Genomic DNA, 27,451 nt, shown 5'->3' with positions numbered 1-27,451 from the left:
TTGTTACTGCAGAAACCCCGCTTCACACAGATAGGTTTTCGGCAATGGCAGTAGGGATTTACGTGCTGTGGTAGCAATCTCAGGGTATTCTGCCATGACTTTAATCCAGAACACCGGGAGAGTTTAATCCAGAACACCGAGAGAAGAACAAATGATGGCGGCCTTAAAACTGCCTGACCTTAAACATAGTTTTAAGGCCGCCATCATTTGGGGCCCTTTTTTTAAAAAAAATAAATTTTAATGAAACACAGATTTTTTTAATTTGGGTTATAAACCTAGGAATTTAAATGCAATTTCAATGAAATAGGCGGCCAGGTACGGACCGAGGATTGGGAACCACTGTCATAGATCATAAAAGAGGTACAAATACTCAAAATCTGCCTGCAACGTGATATGGCCGTAATTTTTCCAGGTAGATTTATTGGAAATGAATGCCATTTACTGCAAGGCTTTGTTAATGGGAGTTAAACAGTGGAAAATATTAAAATGATTAAGACACAATAACACGCCGAATAAATACTAATTCAGAAGTCAAACAACAAAAATCAGCGTTAATTTACAAAATTTTCACAGGACTAGTTTCGATGGTTTTACCGAACCATCATCTTCAGCTGCAAAACCGCAAATGAACAAGATAGGAAATAATGTTTAGATAAGATAAGAAAGCCTGGACAAGAATAAGCAAGTGGCGCCATCTGTTGGCGAAACCAGAACTAAAACATAATTTCTCTAAAAGCCGAAGGCAAATTTGGATTGGAATTAGGATCGTTAACTAGAACAGAAAGATTTTTATGAATGTGAAATGCCTCTAGAAAATCCAGTTCTCCAATGGAAGATGTTTTTTTTTGAATAATTTTGGCAGCAGAAAAATTGAAAGTGTGATTTTCGGACCAACAATGTTGAGCAACAGAAGACTTCTGTGTTTCCTTTTTTCTAACATATGCCTCATGTTCTTTGACGCGAAATTTTAAGGCTCTCTTAGTTTGGCCAATGTAAATTAAACCGCACTGGCAAGGAATCCTATAAATACCCCAGGAATTCATATCCGGAATGGGGTCCTTGAGTATAGAAGTTGGAATTTTATTGATGAATTGAACATGAACTCTATAAGCTTCATCTGGAACTCGCTAAAACATATCCAAAATTCACTGCCCTTGAACAAAAGTCTTGGTCTAGAACGGAGAATGCAGTTAACCGTCATAAAAACACCCTTGCAGTTAAATTCGAAAAACTTCTTTTACAGTCTTCCAGTTCAAGTAGTTCAAAAAATCTTCCCATTGTAAACATCAAGCCAATAGTTAATATTTCTAATGTTAGTCTTTCAGAAGAACAAGAGAGAATTCTAAAATATAATTTTAACTTCTCACAAACCTGTAAACCCTCGATTCCAAAGATTTTGGCTCCTATCGAAAAAGCTTTCAAGTTCAGTAAAGTTTCAGATTCACAGAAAGAAATGATTAGGCATCCTATCGCTCATAATGTGAAATTCAATAATAAACCTTTGAAACCAAATCTAACTGCGAGAGAAAGAGCTACAATGCGCGAGATTCATTCTAACCCGAATATTGTCATTTCAAAGGCCGACAAAGGTGGCCAGATAGTCGTCATGGATAAGAACACTTACATCGATGGTGTCACTAAACTCTTAAACGAAGGACCATATAATCCGATCCCTAAAGATCCTTCACCTTCGGACTTATCCAAAATAAAAACTGCGATCAAATCTTCGCAAATCATTTCAAGCAACTTAAAACATTCGCTTATCCCATCTGTTGCGAATTGTGCCAGATTATATGCTCTTCCCAAAATTCATAAAAGTGGTATTCCTTTCCGTCCTATTGTATCAAATTTAGGTACTGCCTCGTATCCATTAGCTAAATATTTAGTTTCTAGATTTTCCACTCTATTAGACAATAACATTTACACCATAAAAAATTCAATAGAGTTTGTAAAAAAAGTTAAAAACATTTCTCCTCGTAATTTACTCATGGTTTCTTTTGATGTAAAATCATTATTCACCAATGTCCCAGTGGAGGGTGCATTAAGATGTGTAGAAACCAGACTTCGCGAATTTCATTTCTCTTGCATCGAAATTGATGAGCTAATTTCTCTCACTCAACTCTGTTTGAAACAAACACATTTTGTTTTCAAAAATAAATATTACAAGCAAACTGAGGGATTAGTCATGGGAAGCCCCCTCAGTCCCATCCTGGCTGATATCTACATGCATTATTATGAATCAAAATTGTTTGAAACTTTAAACTTCCCGGCATGGTTCCGCTACGTAGACGATACTTTTACCCTGTTTGAAGGTAATAAAGATGATTTAAATAGAGTTCTTTCAACAATGAATTCTATTGATCCTGCTATTCAGTTCACATTTGAACTTGAGACTTGCAATTCTCTTCCGTTTCTCGACATTCTGGTCACACGTAACACATCCAACTTCAGTACTACAGTTTACCGTAAACCTTCATCGGTTTGCCTTCCACCACACTTTAAATCATGTCATCCGACTAAACAAAAGTTAGCTTCATTTTATTTCTATGTTTTCCGTACTCTTCAAGTTTGCTCCTCCAAACTAGCCCTTGATGAAGAACTAAATTATTTAAAAGCAATAGCTATTGACAGGGGCTTTTCACCCAACATTATTAATCAAGCAGTTAAAAAATTCTCATCTCAACACACTAAAAGCCACACTCTTATTTTAGGAGATTATAAAAATTCTGTTGTCTTTCCCTTCTTTCCATCAATTAGCTATAAAGTTGCACATATTTTGCAGAAATTTAACTTTCGGGTTGTTTACTCTCCCATCAATAAAATTCCAACTTCTATACTCAAGGACCCCATTCCGGATATGAATTCCTGGGGTATTTATAGGATTCCCTGCCAGTGCGGTTTAATTTACATTGGCCAAACTAAGAGAGCCTTAAAATTTCGCGTCAAAGAACATGAGGCATATGTTAGAAAAAAGGAAACACAGAAGTCTTCTGTTGCTCAACATTGTTGGTCCGAAAATCACACTTTCAATTTTTCTGCTGCCAAAATTATTCAAAAAAAAAACATCTTCCATTGGAGAACTGGATTTTCTAGAGGCATTTCACATTCATAAAAATCTTTCTGTTCTAGTTAACGATCCTAATTCCAATCCAAATTTGCCTTCGGCTTTTAGAGAAATTATGTTTTAGTTCTGGTTTCGCCAACAGATGGCGCCACTTGCTTATTCTTGTCCAGGCTTTCTTATCTTATCTAAACATTATTTCCTATCTTGTTCATTTGCGGTTTTGCAGCTGAAGATGATGGTTCGGTAAAACCATCGAAACTAGTCCTGTGAAAATTTTGTAAATTAACGCTGATTTTTGTTGTTTGACTTCTGAATTAGTATTAAAATGACGTTTTCAGAAGTCCTTGGATGTTAATTATGTGGCATTTTTTAAAATCCTGTTGCCTACCTGAGTGTTCACAACTCGAGACATCGTTCATCATACGATACTTCATATTTATATGTTCTATTTATAAAATTTTTCAGAAAGACGCCCGCCCCAAAATGACAGTCAAAAAACATATTTTTTCTCAAACAGATAACCTCTAGCGTGTTTAAAATCTTAAGTAGGCAAGTAATGAAAGCAGGCAAAATAAACCCAAACTACGATGTAAGTACTAAGTCTAAATTAAATGCATTCTAGAATGTTATACTTTAAGAACGTTGGTGGATTTGTTTCAAAGTATGGTAGTTTGTTAAAGAAACATAAGCAAAACAAATTTAGATTACATTATAGGGCTTCGGAAATTTATCTGTTTTACTAGCGTATTCTCAGTGTCTTGATATGAGGAATAATATAGTTGCCAAAATATGTAGTTCCTTTTAATCACCTGTTTTAGATTCAGGAAACCATAAATTATGGTATCAATTTACAAAAGCAAGTAAGTTTTCTGCAGAAGCGGAAGCAAAATAGAAAGGAAATGAATATCTGAAATACTTTTAAAAACGACGCATTTAAATCATTACTGAATAAAATTTTGTATTAAAATTAATAAGATTAATAATAACAGAATAGAAGAAATTTAATTACAGTAATTAAATTATGTTAATTAACTACGTTTTGCATTTGAGTTAAAGTTAATTAGATTGTATTAAAACATTAATAATGTTGGTATAAAATCTGTAAGTAAAGAATTATTAACAAAACTAACAGGAAGATTAAACAGCTGCAATTTATTTTCTTCCTTACAGTTTGGCTCTTATCTCACACTTCTTTTTCACAGTGCTTACCAGAATGAAACTTCGACAAAATAAACTTCTGCGTTTTAACTAAATACTTACAGATCGTATATCATTAAGGCTCTGTATTTTACATACGCCATTACCACAATATGTTAAGCAGCAGTTCTCTATTTCAAAGCACCCATTAATTTAGAATATTGATAAATTTGTTCTGTCGCTCCACAGATAATTCATTTAATTTTTATGCTAGGTGAAAAATGTATTTTTATAGCATAACAGATAAATGTATTAGCCGGATTCTAAAGTTTCTGAACATATTTTAGACGTTAAGAATAATTATGTGAAGCCAATTTTTTTTCTCAAATATAATACTATTTATTTTTTTTTTCAAATACTATAATAGTTTTCTATAATCTTTCCTCTTATACACACTGACACACTGACTTTCTATAATCTTTTCCTCTTATACACACTGACAAGGTGAATTAAAGTTCGATGAATTTAAATTTCAAATACTAGAAAATTTAATCTTGAATAAATGATGAAGATTGCTAGTTTCTTGTATAATATTTTAAATATTAATTAAAATTGGTTTCTCAGTATTTTTGCCAGAAAAGTAAATTTTTACTCGTATGGTGCTCACCTGAAAATATATCAGAAATAATAAGTACATGCTTCAAAAATGTTACGCAACATTAAAAGAAACCTATGCGACTATTCTATCTATACAACTGTTTTGATTAAAAAAATATATGTTTAAGGGGAAGGTAAAATTGGGCAAATTTTTGCATGAAATTTTCTTTATCCACTTTCCATGAACTATTGTTGCCATAATACGCTACCCCATAATACTATAATTTCTGAAATCATCACCAAAACTAAGAATGCAATATTTGTTAACGAATTTTGTGCTTTTCTTTCGAGATTAACTGCCATCAGAATCATAAAAATGTTGCTAATAAGGTATCTACAAACCTGATTATTCTGAAGTTATTTTCTCGAAGAATATATCAGCTGGAATTTCTGTCATGAGCCTAGATTCACATTCCTTTCTCAAAAAGTCCTCAAATAGTTTATTGAGTGATATATAGAATAGACACATTTGTTTAATAATGCTAATAGAAATCACAAACAGTCGCTTCAAAAGCAACGAGTGATTCTGAAACACTTAGAAGCGTTTATATAAGAGGAAAGGTAGTACATCTCAGAATGGAAGAAATACGTTCTTTCGCTAGAATTCTTTCTTTATATGTATTGGAACTATTAATTAATTGTATAGCTTCTAAACAAATTATGTTAAAGAGGGATGTAAAATTAATACTTTGTGGACACTATACGATGTTTTGAACTAGTATTGTAAAGAAAAATTGCGAGTGACTAATTCTTCGATTTCTTAAATTTTTTCTTAAACATACCTAAATATATAACACACGGATTCGGGCATAATGAACAAAAATTTCGAATTCCTAAAATTGAACAATGGTAGACAGATACACAACACAGACTATAAACCACAAGCATTCATTTTTTATATTTTTTCACAAGTATGACTTTGTTAATATCTGAAAGGATATACAATTCCTTAGGAAGATATTAGGTCGTAAATAAAAGCATTCAAATAATGAGAGTGCTTACTCTAATCATAGTACTAAACACAGTTTATAAACTATAGACATTTTTATAATTATACCGGTACTCAGCCAAAAAAAGAGGTGAGGAGTACTTATGTAGGCAGTCATCAACAGTCACAGCAGAGTTACGTTTTAAATTCTTGGTTTTACAAAATTGCAATTCCTATCCGGCGGGTTTCCTAATTCACTGAAGATTCTAATTTAAGATTGGAAAGATGGTACAGAAATCATTATACAAAGCAGCCGGATTACAGTGGCATACGAGTAATTCTGGACAACACGAATAACCCATCACAAACATTCTCTAGCTAAGTCGTAACAGACAAGAATACGTCCTTAGGATCGTTGCAGTCGCAATTTAAAGCTGAAAATCTCATAAGGAAGTGATACGCTCATATCTTTTCTTCCTTCATGCTTTAAATAACCGTCTCGAATACACACTAAATAGCTATTAAATTCAGCTAATCCATATTCCAGGGGCCAATTCATTATCTATAAATCTTTTCCTCATTCTCAATAACAAAACATCGTCCTTCTATTGCATTTCCATCTTACGCTAGTTATCAGCCTGGAACAGTTTAGAGCACACACTGAATAACAATTTAATTCAACTCTTCATCATTCCAGAGGTTGATTCATCTTTCGCAATTTTTCCTAGTTCTCATTAACAAACTATCGTCTCTTAAGTCCTCATACCTATATCCTCTAGTGTTTCCAATTTTCTTTTCTCTTACTTTTATTGTTTTCTCATTTCATCCAAATTGTAGAATATCTGTTCACACGCACCAAATTCTTCCTTCCGTTATCCCCGTTTTTTCTCAATATTTTCATATTTACTATTTGATTAATTTATTAATTAAAATTGACTTTTGACATAACCACTTCCCACATTACCTGGCAGAAGTCGAAGAGCATGTCATACCACTTTTTCTCAACCAGTTAGAAGACCGCCGACAATTAAAATTATGCAGCACACTTTTCCTACTACACTCCAAGAGGGGCACTAATATATTTTTAACTCTCTTTCGCATAGCAGAAAATTCAGGATATTAGACAAAACGACTCTTAAAAAGTAATAAACCTCCTAGGCAGTCTGTCTACATTTTCTAGGTTTTTATCAGTACCAAGGCAGTTGAAACAATAAAATGGTTTTGTACTTAAGAAATTTTCAGAGATACTGCTCATAGCTCACTACCCACCATGAATTATTTTTTTTCTGTATATTCAGAATTTCTTAATTTCAGGCTTTCTAAGATCTCAACGGTCTTGCAAAAGGAAATATTTTCTTTTAAAGCAATGTCTTTCTTTTGCATTGAGCCCTCACGTGATGTATTTTTATGACTGATTAGAGCGACCAGAAATATTTTTCCGGTTCCGGAAACTAAGAAGGAGAAAAGATCGTTTATTCCTATACTTTTTTTTTATTTAATTTTCCCAGCGCCTGTTACAACAAAATTACTCTTTTTCCTTTCATAGAATCGAAACAAACTGTTAGTATTATTTATCATTCCCAAAACTCAGATGGTATATAACTCTAGAAAACATTGGAAATTAACTGTATTCTCACGGGGATTCAAACCAGGAATCTTTCCGTGCTATCTGCACATTAATAATATTTTATTAAGCATGGTTTAGAGAATTCAGTTATTTCTCATATTCTCACTTGAAGAGTTGCTGGGGAAGCACGGGATGACTGAATTCAGATGTGATGAATTATAGTGCACCCTACTTCAATTCAAGCGCCACTATATGTAGACTCGAGTAGACTTTTTTATACTTTTTTTTGAGCCAAGAAAACGGGAAGAAACAACTGTGATGTCACTGGAATTCGAACCACGGATCTTTCAGTTGTGAGTGGGACGAGTTAATCGTTAAGACCCGATAGCACTCACGGAGGAATGCAATTCATTTCATCTAATTTTATATTTCATTTAATAATTTACTTCACTAAATATTAATTATAAATATGCTTCATTATATATTATACTGTAATAAACAGTCTTATTAGTTATCGACATCAATCAGAAACAAGTTTAATGAAAAGTCTCTGAAAGACTAGAGTGACCTTTTACATGCTTTTAAAATAAAACTTTTAATGGCAAATGTTTCAACAAACAGAAATAATTTACAATTTTGTTTGCAAAAAATTATTATGATAAATAATAATGGTACATTAAGTTAAAGAAAAATTATATTGAAATAAAAAGTAAATCAATTCTTGTCTTTGATGTCATTTATAGTAGTTAATTAAGAAGGTCTCCAAACCTCCAAAATTACATTTTTCTCTTAGCTTGAATCCTGTGCCATTGGCTACTGCAACGTAGTAAATAACGAATATTTGAAATTAGAAATGCGTCCTTCCCAATGCATAGTAATATAAGAGCGGATATTTTTATTGCAAGCATTTTTGTACTCTGGGAAAAGTATAGATATACCAGTTCATATAACCATATTCTGAAATACATAACTTTTTAAAAATTTTAAATATCATTAATGAAGAGTTTTGAAGAATTGATAAAAAGTTTAGATTAAAATGCAGATTTACAATTTCCATCAATAACAATATTCGAATTTCTTGGGGTGCACTTTTAATATTCTTATTAGAGAAGAATGCATATTAACTTCTAAAAGCCTGGAATTCAAGGTTAAAAAACGAATGCTACCTATTTGACATGCTGAATATTCAAAGAATGCTGGCTTATTATCAACTCCTCTCAAATAACATCTCACAAATACAAAAATCGCAGACAGAAAAAAAAAAAATAAATAAATAAAATAAAACTTAATTTCCGTTTCGGAGTTTCTCCTCCGCGTCGAAATTCACCGGCGATGCAACAGCGTCAGATTCTACCACCAGGTGCCACTGCAGCTGCAATGCCATCTGCTGGTAACATAGGAGAAGAAGAAGATCGGCTGACAACATTCTGTGTCGCTAGCGCGAAGTAGAATAGTAGTTCACCGTTGTCTTTGCTCTTTTAAAAACGTAGCGATCGGAAGCTATTTTTAGTCGAAATTCTGTAGTTTATTTGAAAAAGCTGGCAGTGTGTGTTGTTTGTCTTTGCGAAGTGTTATGTGTTTTGCGGTTTCGTTCTATATTCGCTTTGCGTGGGTGCAAAACTTTACATCAGATTTGGATTATTAGAATTGCTAGTTACTTTCGGTGTGGTTTTGTTTAGAATTATTATTTATAACTTGTATTTTTTAGCTCTGATTTCAGTGTGCTTCTGAACTGCACTGAGTATTAGAAATAACGTTTTATTTGGAAAGTCATAAGAGCAAACTTACAAGAAAATACTAGTTTGTCTGAAAATTTCAAGGAGATAAATTTTTAGCAATAAGAGTCAAAACTATTTTTATCTCATTAACGCTATAAAATGAGGTTTAATTTTGATAAGTTTCTTCTGAATTTCATACTGAAGTATCTGAAGTATAAAATTCGATGCTCCAGAAAAAATCGGAGTTAATTTTCTTAACTGGTAAAATATTTTTGCATCCAAACGTAGTTAAGTAATGACCTTATAAAAGGCACGAGCTTATGCAACCAGAAGCCCAAAGAGTACATGCTGTTGCCATGTTCTTTTAACTAAATTTTTAAACTGGATTATTTTCCATGTATTATGTATTTTAATGCACTATGAATTTAATAAACCGTTAAGTGATAATCTAACGAAATTAATCGTACGGAAAATTTCATAATTTCTGTAACTTGGTAGTTATGAGAAAAATTAGAAATAATTAAAGATATTTATTTTAGGTTACATAAATCTGGCTAGTTAATGATTAAAAGTAATTACTTAGTCTTTGTAGAAAGAGACATCTACGGGAGAAACATGGTAAGCTGATAACTAATACATTTTCTGCACTAACTGAAATATTTCCTCTATTTCTTCCTTAGCAAAAGCACTTGATAAAATTAGTTAGAGTATTAGCAAAAAAGTTTAATCATATCAACTAGTTTCTTTACTCTTATGAGCTTTCTGCTGGTTGTGACGGACCAATTTTTTATTTTTCTGTACAGTTTAAAACACTTTCAGGGTAATTCACTACGAGTGCACAAGGTTTTGATGCCTTATTAACTAAGTTAGCTACACTATTTAGGTATTAACATTAGCATTATCTATAATTAATAGTACTATATAAAACATTACTTTTGGAGTTATTTAAGTAAATAGAGAATTAATATTTTGTTAAAGTAATTAAATTAGAAAACAAAATTAAGTATAAATATTAATTTAATAACTTGTAGTTTTACTCGAAAACTCTTACACATACTAAAGATAAGTAGCTTATAAAAGGAGATAAATTTATATTCGAAAGAATTTAGATTTAGTTGAAAAAAAGTATATTTAAATTTGTACTTTTCACGTAAGAAATGTTGTGATAAATAGATAGAATCTGGCCCAAAATCTGTAAATATATCTAACGAGCAAAACAGTTTAAAGTGCTAATTACAAAAGTGCAAATGAATAACAGAATAAATCGTGATACTAAATCTTTGAAGGCGAATTAAATTAACATAGAATTAGCATTAAGAGTAATTTGAGGTATGGTTATGTGTCTTTTAGCTGACCCAAGTAGCAGAAATGTGAGATCGAGTTCTTTAACAAAATGCTTACATATGCATGTGCTCATGATGATCGCATTAAATGAATAGAAAATAGCGTAGAATATAAGATACGCCTACCGTTTCTTTAAATTATAAGTGAGTTAATTAAATGTTGTGTATAAATCCCTCGTAATTTGAAACGTCTTTGAAGGAAATAGACGGCTGAGAGAGCGAAAGAGAGTAGTGAGAAAGATTTCGTGAAATTGCAAGTATGCAATGATTTCGTAAGGTAATGATTCCACTTTCCCACTGAAAATAAATAAAGAAATATATGGAAATTTAGCTTCAAGAGGTGAAAATTTAAATTATATTGTCAGAAACTATTAATGTAATAGGCTAATACAATTTAATTCCTTTCTACTCCCTTTGGAGCTAAGAAACGATTATATTTGAAAACATAAGGTGTAACTATTTACTTGATCACTTACGTAGCCACTAGCGGCTATACGTTGCTTTCTTAATGGAAGACAACGTTGCATCCTCAGGTACTACAAATGTGGCGGTCTAAAACTCATAAACTTCAGCACGATATTCAGCAAGAGCAGCCGCCCTCGCAAATAAGTTCCTCTATAATAAACGCCACTCCTTTGACACTCATTCAGCAACAGCCTTCAGGACTCAATGGCAAAACCTCAAGTTCCTCTACAGGAACTTCTGCGCCAACGATTTCTAAAGGAGTGTCTCAGGAGGTACCAACTGTAGGCCCTTTAAAGAGGGGCTTCTGCCGACGAGGGGGCACTCGGCTGGTGCACCCTAGACTAAGTTTGTGGGGAAAACCAATGAACACTCGTCAACGTCACAGGGATCCCCGCTACAGGAAACTGCGATTTCAAGTGAACAACTTCTTGGAGCGGCCCCGAGGCTGGAAGGCTATAGGATATCATATGATCGTGTAAGTAGATTTTATACTTATTAGATTTTGTGAACGTTTTTTGTAATCATGCATTCTTTACGAGGTCAAGCAATCTTGTTCTGTTTAGTAAAATGTTTGATTATGTGAACAATGCAATAAAATTTGGCTACTTCTTTTACATTTTAAGAATACGAATTATATTAATTAGTAAACTTGACAAGCTCTTATTTTTATACTATCGAAAATTCCAAGACATCTCTTGAAAGTTTTGTATTTCCAGGTTATTTCGTAGGAGTATATCGGGGTTAAATGGGAAAGTTGTTAGCTGGAAAGCGAGATGAAAATAATTTTATTTTATACTGTGTACGATGCTTGCCTGCAAAGACGTGTAAAACAGTGATTAATACATTACAACTAATTGTACTTATAATTATTAAGATAGCAATGAAAGTCAGTGAAAAATTCAAACTGTTATTTAGTATTTCTAAAAAGAAAGGAATTTTGTAGTTACATCTTTTTACCTAATCTTCAATTCTGAAACATGATACGTATGACAATTTGCAATTATTTATTCTATTATACGAATATGTGCAAAATTTAGAGCAACGATCTTAAATGGTAGAAGAAAGCAGACTTTTTAAAAGTTCGAATTTCTTAAAATCTAGCCATGAAACAGGACGACAGATTTTCATATAGACTAAGGCTTTACAAGTGTTAAGTTGATTATGTTTATCTGCGTGCATTGTTTAATCAACATCTGTTAAAAAGTGTTGCCAGCATTTAAGTTTACATATAATTTCCATAAACATTTTTAAAAAGCGACAATTGTATTCTTTAACTTTAGATTAACAGAGCATTTGCATACATAAAAATTTAGGTTTAAGGTATTTTACTCTGATATTCACTATTTAATTCAGGAGAAAACATTTGATATTCAAAATTATATAAATAAATAAGTTAAATTTAATTTTTGCTAAATCACACTTTATCCAAATTGTTGAATAGTAACACTGAACACTAAAGCTGGATTTGAATTGTATGTATTCAAATTCAGTTTTAGTGTTGAATTCCAGGCAGATGCATACACGTTCTGAAAGTTTAAAAATTGTACTATTATTACTGTTGTAATCAATATTATTTTTGATTAGATGATAACCTCTTGATTTCTTATATCTGGTTAAGTTGCATGGAATATTAAGTAGCGAATTTTTATTAATGCAGAATTAAAAATCAATACAGACTGTTCATGTTTTGTTAAATAAAAAACTTTCTTAATCAAACAGAATTCAAGAGAAAGTTTATTCAGCGGTGAGATAAATCATTTCACTGTACAAGCCACATTACTTTTGATTATTTGGGGATTTAAAAAATTTAGAACTCGTCATGAATGATTAAATATTATTGTAAAAAGAAGCGTTTTACATTTGAAAAAAGTACCTGTTGTGTGTTTTCTAATACCGAAAACTTTTTATATCTATACTTGCGAAATTATGAAATAAAATGTGAGATTTGATTGATAGAAATGTAATCAACAATTAAATCACATAACTATATGTCCTATCTCATTACAAATAAAAACATTTTTCTTCTATAACAAGGTGAATGTTACACATTAAAGGCAGTTACTTTTTATCTTTTATCACTTTTAGATCCTTTTGATACAAAATAATTCTGTAATAAAGCTGCAAATAACTTCATATGAAATATGCTATACCTAAAGTTGATGTTAATGGCTAAGTAAATGCTCAGATCTTAATTTTACATATTCTAATGTAAATAAAATTACTAATATAATGGGAAAAATATCTCCTGGATACGTTTCAAAAACAATCCTAAATATTCCTGAATAGAACGTATCTATATTGGTTTATTTGATTTTTTTGTTTAATATTAAGAAGTTTTGGTAAATTTTTGAATTCTGAATTAACTGCCAGTTTGGCCAAACTGATCTAAAAAAACTCATTTATATGAGAATTCAAAATAAAAGTTTATTATTAAATTATGTAAAATTATGAAAAACTGTTAAATTTACTTATGATGTACAAAAACGAAAACGCCATATAATATATCTACAACATCAAAGAATTTTTTTCTAACTTACTTCGAAAGTTTCGCTGATTTTATACATTTTTATGATTATACAGCGACAAATTCATTTTATCTTGAGTCATGTCTTTAAACATTTTTTTTTTAAATGTTTTTCAAATGACTGATGTCAAAATGATTGAAAGCTTCATTGCGGTTCACATAAACAGGATGTAGCTTTATGCTGCAACTTATCGGTAATGAGATTTTTTGTTACTTTATATTTTTGAAAAGTTTCAGTATCTGACTCTGAAAGAGCAATTCATCATTTTACAATACATATATTTTTATATTTATACGCATATAAAATGCTAAATGAATAACGAGACTAGAAATTCGTATATGTGCCAAAATTTCAAAATGTAGCGTTAAATGATTTATTTGTCTTGAAACATTTTAAGTTTTATATGATTGAACTAAAAATTCTAAACCATCATGAAAACATTATATTGTACTATACTCCGTTCATTAAAAAGATTTCATTGCAATATTCATCGAAATTTTTTATTTGAAATCTTAAATTTTGCCTTTTGAGTTCTTTTTACTCTTTGTAATTTTTCGATTTTTTTATATCAGTTTTGATTAAGCATGCACGTTTGTTAATTGAAAATGCAAAATGTTGTAAAAATACAATTCAGGCGCAATGCAGTTTTCTTACTATCTTAATTGAGAAGAAATTTGTAATTTAAGAACAATGTGCATAGATAGGTGTATACGTATAATTTTGTTTATAGCACTCCAGAACATTTTCTCCAGTTTCATTTTCTAGTGAAGAACAAAGCTTATTTCTACCTCATAATCAATTAAAAGATATCAAATTTTTGTATCTAATGGACAAGCTAAGACAAGCTTACTGCTGCTAGCTACACATGGAAACGTATACATACTATATATAAATAATAAAAAGAATATATGCATATATAATATAAAGAAATACATATTAACCTTTTCTGAGACACTGATTTCAGTTCAGATATTGCTGATAAATGTAACTGATCACTTTGCTTTTTAATACTTAGTTTAATAATAATAATAATAATTTGTAAAGTTAAAAGATTAAATTGTCATTTATATTCCTATATTTATTTTTATGTTTAATATATATTTGATTGTAATGTTGACTTAAAGAGAAAATGGTGTTTTATGAATGATCCAAAAGGATTTATCAAATAAAAAAAAAATTTAAAATGCAACATGGCACCTATATATAAGTATGTTATTTTTTCATTTTATCATTCATTTTATAGTCAATTAATCTAGTCCAAGGTTTAAAATGTGTCGGAAAAAATGAAAGCAGTATGTATTTTTATCAATTATTAGTTTTATTACAAAATCTTTGATTGTACATGTTTTGTGAAAAAATCCTTAAAATTAAAAAAGTCATATTTTATGAATAGTTTTATTCATTGTTTCTGCTGTTATCAATTGCTTCTTTGTATCGCTAGAGAATTAGAATAAAATAAAAACTGTCGAACATTGATTGAGTCTATCGTTTGTTTAATATTCTAATAATTAATGATAATGATCTTTCTAGAGACGTGTTTGATTTGAATCAAGCACGTTTTTCTAAATCATTCCAGTGCTGCAAAATTTTATTTACATAACTTGTTTTAACTGTTCCCTTTCTATTGCTATATATTTTTCCTTCTCTAAAAAACATTTGTTTTTCTTTTCCTTTTTCCCTAATTAAAAAGACGCTAGCACTGAAGAATATTTATATTGCTCCAGAATTCCTTGAGGGTTAATTCTGTGCCAACGTAACTTAGAAATATCTTTGGAAAAGAGCTTTGGTATCAAGCTTTTTGAAATTGGACATAATGTTTTGTTTTTGTAAGACTGTTATAGTATTAGAAGATAAGAGCTTAAAAATGTAAACTGTGCATCAAATTACTTTTTTAAAATGTAGATGTGCTGGAGCATTATCCATTACAAGGAGAACTTTCTCAGGTACATCCCTTTCTTGCAGATACAATTTCACAGTTAGATCGAACACCTTTACTACCCATTCAGAAAAGAACTGCCTCTTATGCAAGCTGTGCTATTAGCTTAACAGATGACATCAAATTTGTTCTTATTAACATTCATTTCTTTAAACACGTGAGGATTTTCAATGTGATAAACCAACGGAGGTTTTATCTTACAGCCACTTTTGTCACTCGCATAAAAATGAAAAGTTAATCTATGTTTCAATGGCTTGTGTTCTGATAGAGGCATTTTCTTTTATCTCATCACAGATGAAAACTTGTTCTTCTCTGTTATTATGTGACCATTTGAATCTAGAAGCTAAAATAGGATATAAATTCCAAGGATAAGTCCATATTAAAAGGCCGATGGGTGTATAAAGAAATTCGTATCTCAAAATGTTCGCATCTTAAGCAATTCGTAAGTCGAGATATCACTATATTAGAAATGGTATTCTTACAAAATGTTTTGATGATTTTTAAAACTCTTTATGCATAAAATTATCTTAAATTAAACTTAAAATGTCATATTGAATATAATTATTATATATTTAACATATTATTTTGGAAACTCTAATTTTTATCTGCAAGAGAAGAGATATAATTTATTTTTCGAACAATTTTACAACTCGTTTCTTTTTGTTCGTTAACAACATATGTTTAAAGAACTTGTATTTACCGCCTCCTATTGTAAAATTATGTATATATCTTTAGAGATATTTTTGTGCTGACCCTTTTACAATATCTAAATAAATAACAGGCAATTAATATTAACGATGTGATACATAATAATAGTATGACTAAAGCTAATTCGTGTGTTAGAACTTCGATTACTCAAAATTTTTTATAAATCGAATTATCCATATTTATAATATATAAGTTCACAGATATAACGACATAATATTCGAATATATATATGTATAATATATAATATTAATTTTATTCAATAAATCATGGTTATTAAAATTCCATAACTCGAATGAAGCTGAAATTAGTTTCTTTGGATTTTCTTGGTCTATCAAGCGAAGCCAGAACAAATCGCCAAGCTTCCATTTCAGAGTCTTTAAATGCAAAGCAATTTGTACATTTTATAGCCTTTAGTTTCAAAGTAATTTGGGAATAGTTAAGTAATCTCAGCCTCGTTAGCAAATGCAAAAATAACACGTAACTTCTTTTGCCCCTGCTTAAACGAGCATTTAAAAATGTGTTTTATAACAGTGCAGTTTATATTTTCATTTTGATTCAAGGAAATTAGAGCCAATTGTTGTTTAACATTTTTATACTAGGTTGTATCACATTTAATTTACTTTCTCTTAAAGAATCAGAAAAATATTTTTTTTATATTTAATTAAAAATCATCTTCAAAATATTGATTTTATTTCCTTGTTTACTTTAATAATTTTAAGCCATATTTCTGTTATTTTCAAAGTCGCAATTGCTAGACAAAACGCAAACATTTTACTAACTTTCGGTTCATTAATTCAAGTTTTAATACTATGTGGTATACCATCTTTTATCTGTTAGAGTTTATCGAGTTTCTCTTTTACCTATTAGTTAAATTGGGTTTTTATTTGTTAGAGTTTTTGAGTTTCTATTTTATTTGTTAATTATATGTTTTTTTTATCTGTCAGTTTCATAACCGATATTGGACTCCTTTTCAACTCGATATCACAACACAGATTTTGGACATCATTGCACTATGAGTTTTACTGATAATCATAGAGAAATAAAATGACTTTTGAATTGTACATTTCTTTCTCAATTTCAAATCTATATTCATACCAAATTTCATTAAAATATGTCCTACAGTTTTTCAGAAATTCGACATAATGTGGCAAATTCTTTTAATTTTGCATGCGAGTATATATAAGTTTTCAAAATATTTATTATATATGTAGAGGCGGAGACTCTAATCTGAATACTTATAATTACTAAACTATTATAATTTACACTTTTAAAGCCGAACGCAGTGGCTTCTTTAAATTGATCAAGTGACTCTGTCAAGTACTGTAGCAATCGATCAAGTACTGTTGCAAACTTCGTATTTACTACAATTTCATAGAAATGATCACAAGAATTAAAATTTGAAATACATGGAGTGGTATTCCGATATCTTTAACAGTGATATTTTTTAAAATCTAATCCAATTATTCTTTCCCTATATGCTGCTTCCGGTCGAAATAAAATGTCTTAAGTTACGTTGATTTTGTAAGAACCAACGGCGGTTGTGAAGAGAAACTTCGAGAGCAATTTCAAGTTTTAACGATTATCGGTAACGGTGCTTGATGACCGTGTTCGAATGGTCTGCGAAAATTCTGCCAGCTATTCACTATGTTATGCACACCACATGACTAAAGCTTCGCAGCTACAGGCAGCTACGATATTGAGATAAGAATTTCAATTCCCAATATTATAGGGTATTTTCTCTCTCCTTCCAGCATGGCTTCGTGATGTAATGGTTAGCACACTCGAAGCGTATTCGAAATGTCCAGTTTCAAGGCCCCGGGGAGTCCATCGCTCATTTTTCATGTCTCGTGCTTCAAAAATAACCTAATGAGTCTACATTATTACCTTCTATTTTCTAACACATCCTTTCAAATGGAAGTGAACATTGTTATTAACATATATATATTTTAAAAAAAGTGGCAGATTTCTGTCATCTTGAATTTATATTTGCATTATTGTAACCCTTTTTTGATACTTCTGTTCTGTGGTGTTAGATGAAGGTATATCATGAATAAGAATATTATTACAACTTTTATTATATTTTACAATGAATTTCTTTATATCCGTAATTATGGTGAGTTCTTGCGTATTTGAAAAGATTGTTTTTAATTCAAAACATTTCGTAATTTTTACACATTTTGTTCTGTTATAATAGCAAATTTGTTGCTAGACCTTTCACTTCTTGATTCAGATATGTTTCTAATTTATTTAAATCTTGCCATTGTACTAAAAAAGCTGAAATGATTAGGAAAAGTAATTTTGAAATGTTTTCCATGTCCATTTTAAAAAGTGGTAAGTTAAAATGGCCGCTTTAAAAACGAATGATTGTTGAAATCCTGAACATTACCGTATACAGTTACAACTTCGATTGGCTATTTCAACATAAGAAATTTGCAGCTAAACTCAGGTGTAATTATAATACTTCATGTAGATATTTTCGGGGAACTGTTCAACTAGAAATAGACATTTTATAGGTTAAGGATACCTTATTAAAATTTCTTCAAAGAAGGTCTGTCTCAAAATTCCACTACACAGACTTTCATTATACAATAATCGTCTGTAAATAAATCAGGAGAAATGGAATCATATTATCTTCGTTTTAAGAACTGGTGACAAAAAGTATATAATAACGATATATAAATGACTAATGATGTTTTTCATTGAATCAATAGGTTATTTTTTATTTACCTTTATAAATCTAATTTAGAGTAGTTTGGTAATTAAGTGTGCACTTAAATATATTAGGAAATTAAAAAACAGATATTTTACTTCTTTTAATTTACCCTAATAGAAACTGTGTTTTAAGTAAACAAAGTTATTTGGGTCATATTTCAAGAACAGTGCATTGCTTGTTCGTTTAAGGCTTCTGAGGTATAGTTGAACTTCTAATTCTTCAGCAATTATTGCTGGAAATTCAGAGGAAACTCTTCAAAGCTTGCAGAAATATTCAAGATTACATTCTTCTCTACGATGAAAAGCAATGAGATATTCCGGTCTGCGTTGTTTGTTGACTTAGCTTGAATAATTAAAGCTACGTCTGTGATGCCAGGTTGACACATTTAATCGCGTGAAGACTTAAGACTGTTTGCCAGCTAAAACTGTGTTATTTTAGCAAACTTAGGTAAGCCAGATTTAAATATTAGTAACTTAAAATAGATGTCAAGGATTTAAATGAGTCATAAGCATGGAAATGAAGAAATTGTCACGATATTTAAACCTTGCATTGAAAAGGAGAGATACTTCGTAATATTGACATAATTCAATTAAAATGTATTTGATTGTAAAAATCAGTTACTTTAGTAAGCAATGGGTTAACATTTCTGGATGTGATTGAGAAAATATACATTTAATTTCCAATGAAATGTTTTCCCTTATTTATATTTTTTCTAAATTATTATTAATAAATAAATGCAGGCTTCTATGTTTTACATTTGCTGTTAAAAGAAGTGAAAATTTTAAATTAGAAACAGCTGCAGATCAAATATACTGAGACTCTGAAAGCTTTCAAAACCACTTGAAAAGAAGTGAAAGCAACTAAAAGCAGGAAAATCAAAAAAATCATGTGAACCAATAGAAGTTGTATTACCAAGCATCCTGTGGGATTAAATTCTATGGAAAACCGTGGAGAGATGCGCAGATTTTTCTCTTACTTAACAGTCACAATGTAAGTGCTTTTCCTCGTGTGTATGTTTTTCCTTGTTTTCTCATTTTTTTCTGCTTTTTACTTTTCTAAAATTTCTTTTGCTCTGCATTTTTTAGGGTTCTTCTTTCATTGACTTTTTTTTTTATTGCAGTGATTTTCTTGGGCTTCTCGCATTTAGAGGTCATGTTGTTGGGAGAAAGGTTTTTCACTTCTATTCCTTTGGAGGAGTTTTTCTGATTTTGTAAATATATGATTAGAATAGTCTCAGTTTAATCATTATTTGCATACTTACATGTGCAGGTAGTTCTTGTATAATCTAATCTAAGAGTGCTGTTTTGCATCCTAAAGTGTTTCTTGATTCCAAGACAGACATGATGTAATTTAGTTTAGGTTCACGTCAATTAACCATTTGCTTGAATCATATGCTTGTTTACCACAATGAAACAATAGTCTTCAAAATGGAAGAGGCTGCTCAGAATAAAATCAATTTTATTTAATGATAAATTTATACTTATATTTACTTCTTGTTATTACGCGAAGTCATTCTGAGTATATTAAATTTGCAACATAAATGAAGGAACTCAAGTTTCGATTAAGGGACATTCCAGGAACATCTGGAAAAACAAATTGAGCTTTTAGGTTAAGATAACACGCCGAACAAATATTTATTTAGAAGTAAAAAAAAAGCATTTTATTTGCAAATTTTGACAGAACCAGTTTCGATGGTTTTACCGAACCATCATCCTCAGGTTCCAAACTGCGAATGAACGAGACAAGATAATCTTATCATGCGAACAGCTAGTTTTCAGAATATTACTATTCGATCTGGTAAAGGTCTTTATTCTGCACTTGAAAATTATAACTGTCGTTGTAATTTAACTTTTCAGTAATTTAAGAATAACCAATTTTCTTAATAATTTAAAGCTCTATTTAATTTTTAATAATATCTGTAATGGATATAATGTATTCAAATGATAATATTCATAAATGTTTTGCTATTATTATAGCTAATGTGCATATGTTTCTCTCGCTAACGAGGTAAAATATAGCGACAGATTAGAGATAGAACAACCATTTAGAAATAGGGATAGAAACACTTTGGTTTCTAATTATTTTTTAAATTTTACATGTGAGCGTGAGCATTGTATAAAAAATTTTATTCTCAGTTTGAATTACTTTAACTTACGTCTGTCATATTATTTGACTTTCAGGATACCATTTTAGAGGTCTTCATCTTAATCAGTTCCAGAGTCTTAGCATATTCACTGCCAAAGCTATTATGGTGCTTCCATTTACACACGCCAAGATCATGTATACACTTTTATGCTTTTAAGTTATTTTCTGTTTTTTCATTTTTCAAATATAGAAATAACACATTACTTTTATAATAAATAAATTAACACAAGTAAACTCACAGTTGAATATAGTCAAATATCTACAGTTTGAGAAATAAGTGGTTCATATCAGTATGCCACATGTTTAATTTAGCCCCCTTCCTGTACGCCAAACACCTAATCATTGCATGCTACGTCAATACTCGTATTCAGTAACTTTGGAAAGACGATCAAATACAGATATTCTCGTAGCTGGCAAGTAAACTCAATTTGCCAACTACGAGTATTTTATTCTAGAAATGGCATCAAATGTGTTAAATACATACCCATTCATATATAACGTTTGGGTCTCTGGATTATATTACATCCAAAGATAATTTTAATCTCTGTCTACTTTTCTGAATTTTCTGTAGTAAAATCACATTAGATTATGTTCCGATACATTCAGATCGCAAGTTGGTTTTTCCATTTTATAGCAAACTTTACTATAAATTATTGGTTTCAATTAAGCTAGATTTAATACTATACTTAACCCTATACGTTTTGTTGAAGTCTGCTGCTTATCAATAATAATGTTTCAAGTTTTTAGAAGCTGTGCGAAATATAGTGTTCTTTCTTTGTGTTGATAAAATGAACTTTATAAAGTGACAAAAAAAATGTGTGTTCTTAGGATTTGCCCCAGTCCAGCTATGAGATAAATGTTTTTTTTTCATTATTTTACCCAAAAAGATTTTTGTTACATATGACAAATAAATTTCAACTCCCATTAGAAGACTCGTAGCTTAGTTATGAATGTTCTATGAAATGAAATTTTCATATTACTATACAGGTTTTACTGGCATGCTGTGTAAAATGGCATTAATGACAAGAAAATAAAACAATGTATATAAATTCAGAAATCATGGGTTGACTTAAAGGTTAATGAAATAAATTTATATAGTTAATTTTATTTGAGAAATATATAAAATCCCAGTAACACTGCAATTGATTAACACTAAGTTATAGAGTTTGCTGTTCTTTGATAACATAAACTATATCCATACTAGTGCAGGCGTAGAGCAAATTATCGCTGTGCCTGAAGTTGTACTGTTCCAACCTATAATTTACAGCTAAATGTGTGGAACCTTGAGAACTGGTAAGCGAATAATCGCTTTAGTTCAGTAGATAGAGAACATATACTCCAGAAGGGTTAATTACTCTTTATTACTAAAGTTCACAGATGGCCGTACATAAAAGCCTCCACTTGGGCTTCAACTCAAGAATACTAAGAAATAAAAGTTAACTAATGCTTAGCTAAAATGATATAGCCAAAGTTATCAAAATTCTACAGGAATTGACCCTTTAACGCTAACTAAACGGCGAAGCTACCAAGGGCCTGAAAGACGCCGAGCGTAGAAATAGCTTAGAGAGAGTGTACCCTGAAAGGCGAACGCTCGCTAGTCAGAATCTCTTTCTCTCTAACGAAGTCAGTAGAACTTCAACTTTAAATACTTTCTCTTCGTTCATTTGCATTTAACGGCGATTCTGAAAACACGTTCTACGGGAAATTGTAAGCTGAAATTAAGAACGATAGGAAAGTGGCTTTAATTAAAAATTAAATGTTAAAAACTTAGGATAAACCTTATAAAATTAATAGTGGAGCCTTGAGAAGGTTGAAAATAAACCTTTTTATAAAATCAGAACTTTAAAAAAATTTTCTTGCTTATAAAATCAAGCCACCACTTGTGGAAATGTAAATTAAAGTAACCGTAAATTTCAGAATTAAAATTAAGTCTAGTAATCAAAGTTGACTTAAAAACTTCGCACCAGGGCAATAATTTCAAAATCGGCGGCTATAACTCTACGCCAATGAATTACAATCTTATCAGAGCTAAACCTAGTAACTTGGACTCGAGAGGCAGAACCATGCTGTGTCTTATAGTCTGTAAACCTCAGCTTAAATACTTTTAGACTAAATTTGCATTCTGGTATGGAAATGGAAAAGAGTGACAGTAAAGGCTTAAATTATAAATAACTGGCTACATAAAATAATAATTAACCCATAAAGTGATATATTTTTAAGATGAAAAAAAGTAAATACTTAGAATAATTAAATCCTTTGTTTTGCCGTATGTCTGCTTTCTCCAATTTTTTCATGTGGGGGACTACTTTTACAAACTAGAATGTTTTGTGTACACCATACTCTTGTCCCGTCAGCAGTCTTTTAGCATATGTTACTATCAGTATACTTATAGTTTTAAAACAGTTACAGTAGTTATATCAGTATACTTATAGTTTATACATCAAAAGGTAAGGATAAGACTGCCGATTTTTGCACAGTTCTTCTCTTTTTAGATGCATGCTGATAAAAAGCACCAGAGACACAGTGCTTTAAATCCCTGTTATGTTGCAAAAACTAGAGTGGGCAGCGGTTAGGTAGGGTATGCAGTGATGATTTTCATAAAATATCAGAAAGATATTTGGGAGAAAAAGTAATAGCCGGTTACCATGTGTATTTTCCAAATTCTAAGATTTTCAAGTACTGCGGAATATACGCAATTAATTTGAATTTTGATTTTGCCTTTTCTGGAAATATATTAGGACCGGAATGTAGTCTTTGAGGATACCTTGTTGTCCGCGGATCACAGATGAAGAAATGCTACCTAAGGTAATCGCCCAATTACTTCTCATTTAAATAAAATTATTGAGACCGTAGCTCTAAATTCATTCAAATTTAATTGGTTTAATATTATTAAATATTATTGTCTTAAAATATTAATATGAATAACATATTTCCTTCGATCAAATATTCTGAAAGGACATTAGGTATTGTAATTCTTGACATAAATCGCTTGAGAATTAATAAAAATATTGAGATTTTGCCATTTTCTCTAATGTTATGTCTATAACTTTATCTTCATGTGCGTTAGTTTGTTCAAAAAAAGAGTTTTCGACAAAATAGGTTTATCGGTTTTTAAGGAGTAATACAGATCGAAAGATCGAAATATTGTTTTGAGAAGCATTTTAAACACACTTAACTACTTTGTAGATATTTAACATATAGTAGCAGAAAACAATTATTTCGTTGTTCCCCAATTGTCTATATTCTCAAGTATTACTTCTCAGTTTTCACAACCTAATATGTATGTTGGTAAATGTTTAGTTAGAAACGATCGCTTATTTGCTCTCTAGTTGCTTTTGATCTGAAACCTTGATTATTATTTTTTCAACTTAGTTTAACTTTCAAATTATGAATTTGAATCGAACAAAGTAATTAAGGCCCAAACAATGTAATCTTCTTTAGAATTTACGAGTACAAAATACCCTGCTAAAGTCATTTAGTAAAACAATCTCTAATTTAAATATCAACATTCTATTTAATATCATATGTACTGTTTAGCTTAAATATGGCAATTGTAATATACGAGAGGCATTTAATAAAACAAGTACTTATTTATAAATCAACATTCGATTTGATGTTCTGTAATATATTACTGTGTTTAAAGATGGCAATTGTAAATATAATAGTCTTTATCTCTCAGTCTGAGAAAATGTTTTTTAAAAAATAAGTATGATAAGCCCTAAAACAATAATGCTGAATTGAAGTATAGAATGGAAATTTCCCAGAGTATTTTTTGTAGACTAAGCTCAGTCTAAAAGTTACCCAAGTTCATACAATTCTGAGTACATGCTTACACATATTATTAATTTGAATTATATGCATATAACAATGTTGATTATTAAAATATTAGCCTGAAACATTTAAAGTTTACTGCGATTAAATATGTTTTCACATTTTAGAAACACGTAAAATATTTATTTTTTTCTTTCGATTCTAAATATTTAGCAAAAGTTTAAAACAATTTGCAAATGCCTAATTCAAATTTGCGCAAAATTCATTTGCTTATTTTTAGATATGTTTCTGTAATCTCTCTGATACACGAAACGGAAATTTTAAAATGATATTATTTGTGTTTAGGTAAAAAGAAAATTCTTAAAAGTGAGAAAAAAGTTTTATGTTGAAATTTGCCTCCTTATTTTAGATCAAAGCTTTTTTCCTGATCAAAAGTTTTTTCCTGATCAAAAGTTTTAGCACTAAAGTCTTTCATTATGGCAGTAAATTTTACTTTTAAACAGATTTTGCTTAATTTTTAAAATTAATTTTTATGAAATTTTTGAGGGTTCGAAGATGGATGTGTTTTGTGCTACTAAATTCTTGGAAATACCAATAATAATATGAATACCTGAAGTATTCATAAGTATTCAGACGCATATGATTCAAATTTTATTCCAGTATGGGTAATTGAAGACTAAAAAAAAACATTTCACTTTTGAATAAAGATGAAGGTTTGTAAAATCAATTTTTTTGGGAGCAAATAAAGATCGTACAAAATATAATGGGCTTTTTTTGGCTATTATGTTCCATTATATATGCCTAAATGAGGTATTAAAGAAAACCTTATTTATCATTCAGATTACCGCGTTGCTTAAACCTGGTATTTAAAAAACTATGCTTTGAACAGCATAATTATATCGCAAATCCGCAAATAATGAGGGAGAAAAAACAAATTATGGAACATCTTCGAAGAAAGAGAGTAGAAAAGAAAAACCTATTTTCTGATCAGAGGAATTGTGAAATAGAAAAGTAGAATTTGAAGCAAAAGCGAACGAAATTAAATACTTTTGTGCCGTTCTACAAATTGTCAAACAGGAAAAATGTTTTAGGTCATTAATTTATTTAAAGCATTCTATTGCTTGTTATTTTTCTCATGAGCGAGTACTTTCGGAGAAAAAACTGATTTTCTGATTCTGATTTGAAAAACTGAACTTCTATGTCTGCAGGTGTTTCAAATTTTATTTAAAAACGGTATAGGCTGTTTCTAGAACTAGTAAACTCTGAAATTAGGACATAAACGAAAACTGCCTTCAAATTGCTTGGCCCACTTTCCTAAATCTTTTATCTTGTCTAAAATACCTTTCTGTTTTTAAAGTATGAGCTTCTCCTGAAAACCGTGTGAAATCTTACTGTCTAATAATGATGGTAATTAATCCATGTAGGTTTCATACTTCTGAAAGCGGCCGTCTACTACTTGAAAAAGCGGCTTGGTTGAGAAATGTTCTTAGAAACTGTGAAGCATCAGAATTTGGATCCTTATGAAAATATTTTATTGCATTTTACGCTTCAATAGTTTAAAAACTATGAAGATTGAATGACCTGTAAAAATAGTCACAGACCTTTGACATAATATGTGCTTAACAAAGTGGGTAAAATGTTATCCTAAAAATATTATTTTTGTATTACAATTTTTATAGCTGATTATCTCTCAAAATGTCACTTTAAGTCCAAGAACACATGGATGAATATTTCTTTACACCTAGCTTAGACTTCCTCTACCGGTACCTCATAATAAGGGAGCATATGAATAGTTTGTGGATGCAAGCCGAAAATACTAATTTCAGTTATACAAGCAATTGAATAATAATAAATGCCTTGAATATATATCCTCATTAAGTAGGTAGGATACCATTAAAAGCAGAACACGTGGATGTTTCAAATGCGACCCGTACCTTTTCCGGACAGATATTGTTAAGCTCTCAAATTGCTTGAAAAGCATGAAAAGAATTCAGTTTCTCGTCAATCAACAAATATAGGTGCAAGGAACGAACAGAGTGTTTAGCATATGCAATACAAGATGGAAGAATTATTTTAATTCAAAGTTTAGATGATTAAAAAGAGTGTTATTTTCTTCAAGAATCTTAAATAAAATCAAACTTTTCAAATTAAGTTTACTTGTTGAGATGGTGTAAATATTCCTCGTTTAAATGTTTTGGTATAATGTTTTATGAAACATTTTCTTTTGATGAAATTCAATTTAGCGTTTTCCAGTAATTCGAATGTTACAGTGTCCTAATTAATAAGGGATAATACAGTTATAATCTTTCTAAAAAGCAATTTACATGTTATATACAAAAGACTACCTAAAAGTTATTTGAAATTCGTAAATATTTGCAGGAATACAAGACTTCTCTTCATCGACATTCTGGTTTTAAAATTTGGTAGGCTTTCATAATCGTATATTTTGATAAATGAAGTTGCAAAATGAAACAAAGGAGTTCAATTATTATACTATATAGCATAATTACACTATTTAAATACTCACAGGTAAATATCACGTTAATTATAATAGCCACGTCTAACTGAGCTATTTTACTCTAGATGTGCATCCACTATCCTGGTCGCTGATATGCCATAAAGCAAACAAATGACAGTATGTAACTGATATTTCCTAATTTGTCTTTATGCACCGTGATAAAATATTAATTAATCAGCTTACCTTTCATTCTAATCAAAACAAATGAATTCTAATCAGAACCATGCTCTCATCAGATATTTACTTATATTTTTAC

At 30.4% G+C, this 27,451-nt stretch overlaps 1 protein-coding gene across 3 annotated transcripts in view; it reads left to right on the top strand.

Moving 5' to 3' along the window:
- Nucleotides 1–8,780: 8,780 nt before the first annotated feature.
- LOC118200294 (potassium voltage-gated channel subfamily KQT member 1-like) overlaps nt 8,781–27,451 on the top strand; it is a 640,573-nt gene continuing 621,902 nt past the window's right edge. Inside the window, exon 1 of one of the 3 annotated variants that reach the window (XM_085823702.1) lies at nt 8,781–11,354. In XM_085823702.1, the coding sequence (XP_085679828.1) occupies nt 10,957–11,354 (398 nt within the window). In that variant the 5' untranslated portion in view covers nt 8,781–10,956. The remainder of the gene's footprint in view (nt 11,355–27,451) is intronic. The other 2 variants (XM_085823701.1, XM_085823700.1) reach the window with 2 other exon arrangements.

The sequence above is a fragment of the Stegodyphus dumicola genome, chromosome 9 (assembly GCF_044657685.1).
Source record: "Stegodyphus dumicola isolate Sdum_Otavi_A_Nest chromosome 9, ASM4465768v1".
Lineage (NCBI taxonomy): Eukaryota > Metazoa > Arthropoda > Arachnida > Araneae > Eresidae > Stegodyphus > Stegodyphus dumicola.
This window is presented reverse-complemented; position numbering and strand designations above follow the sequence as displayed.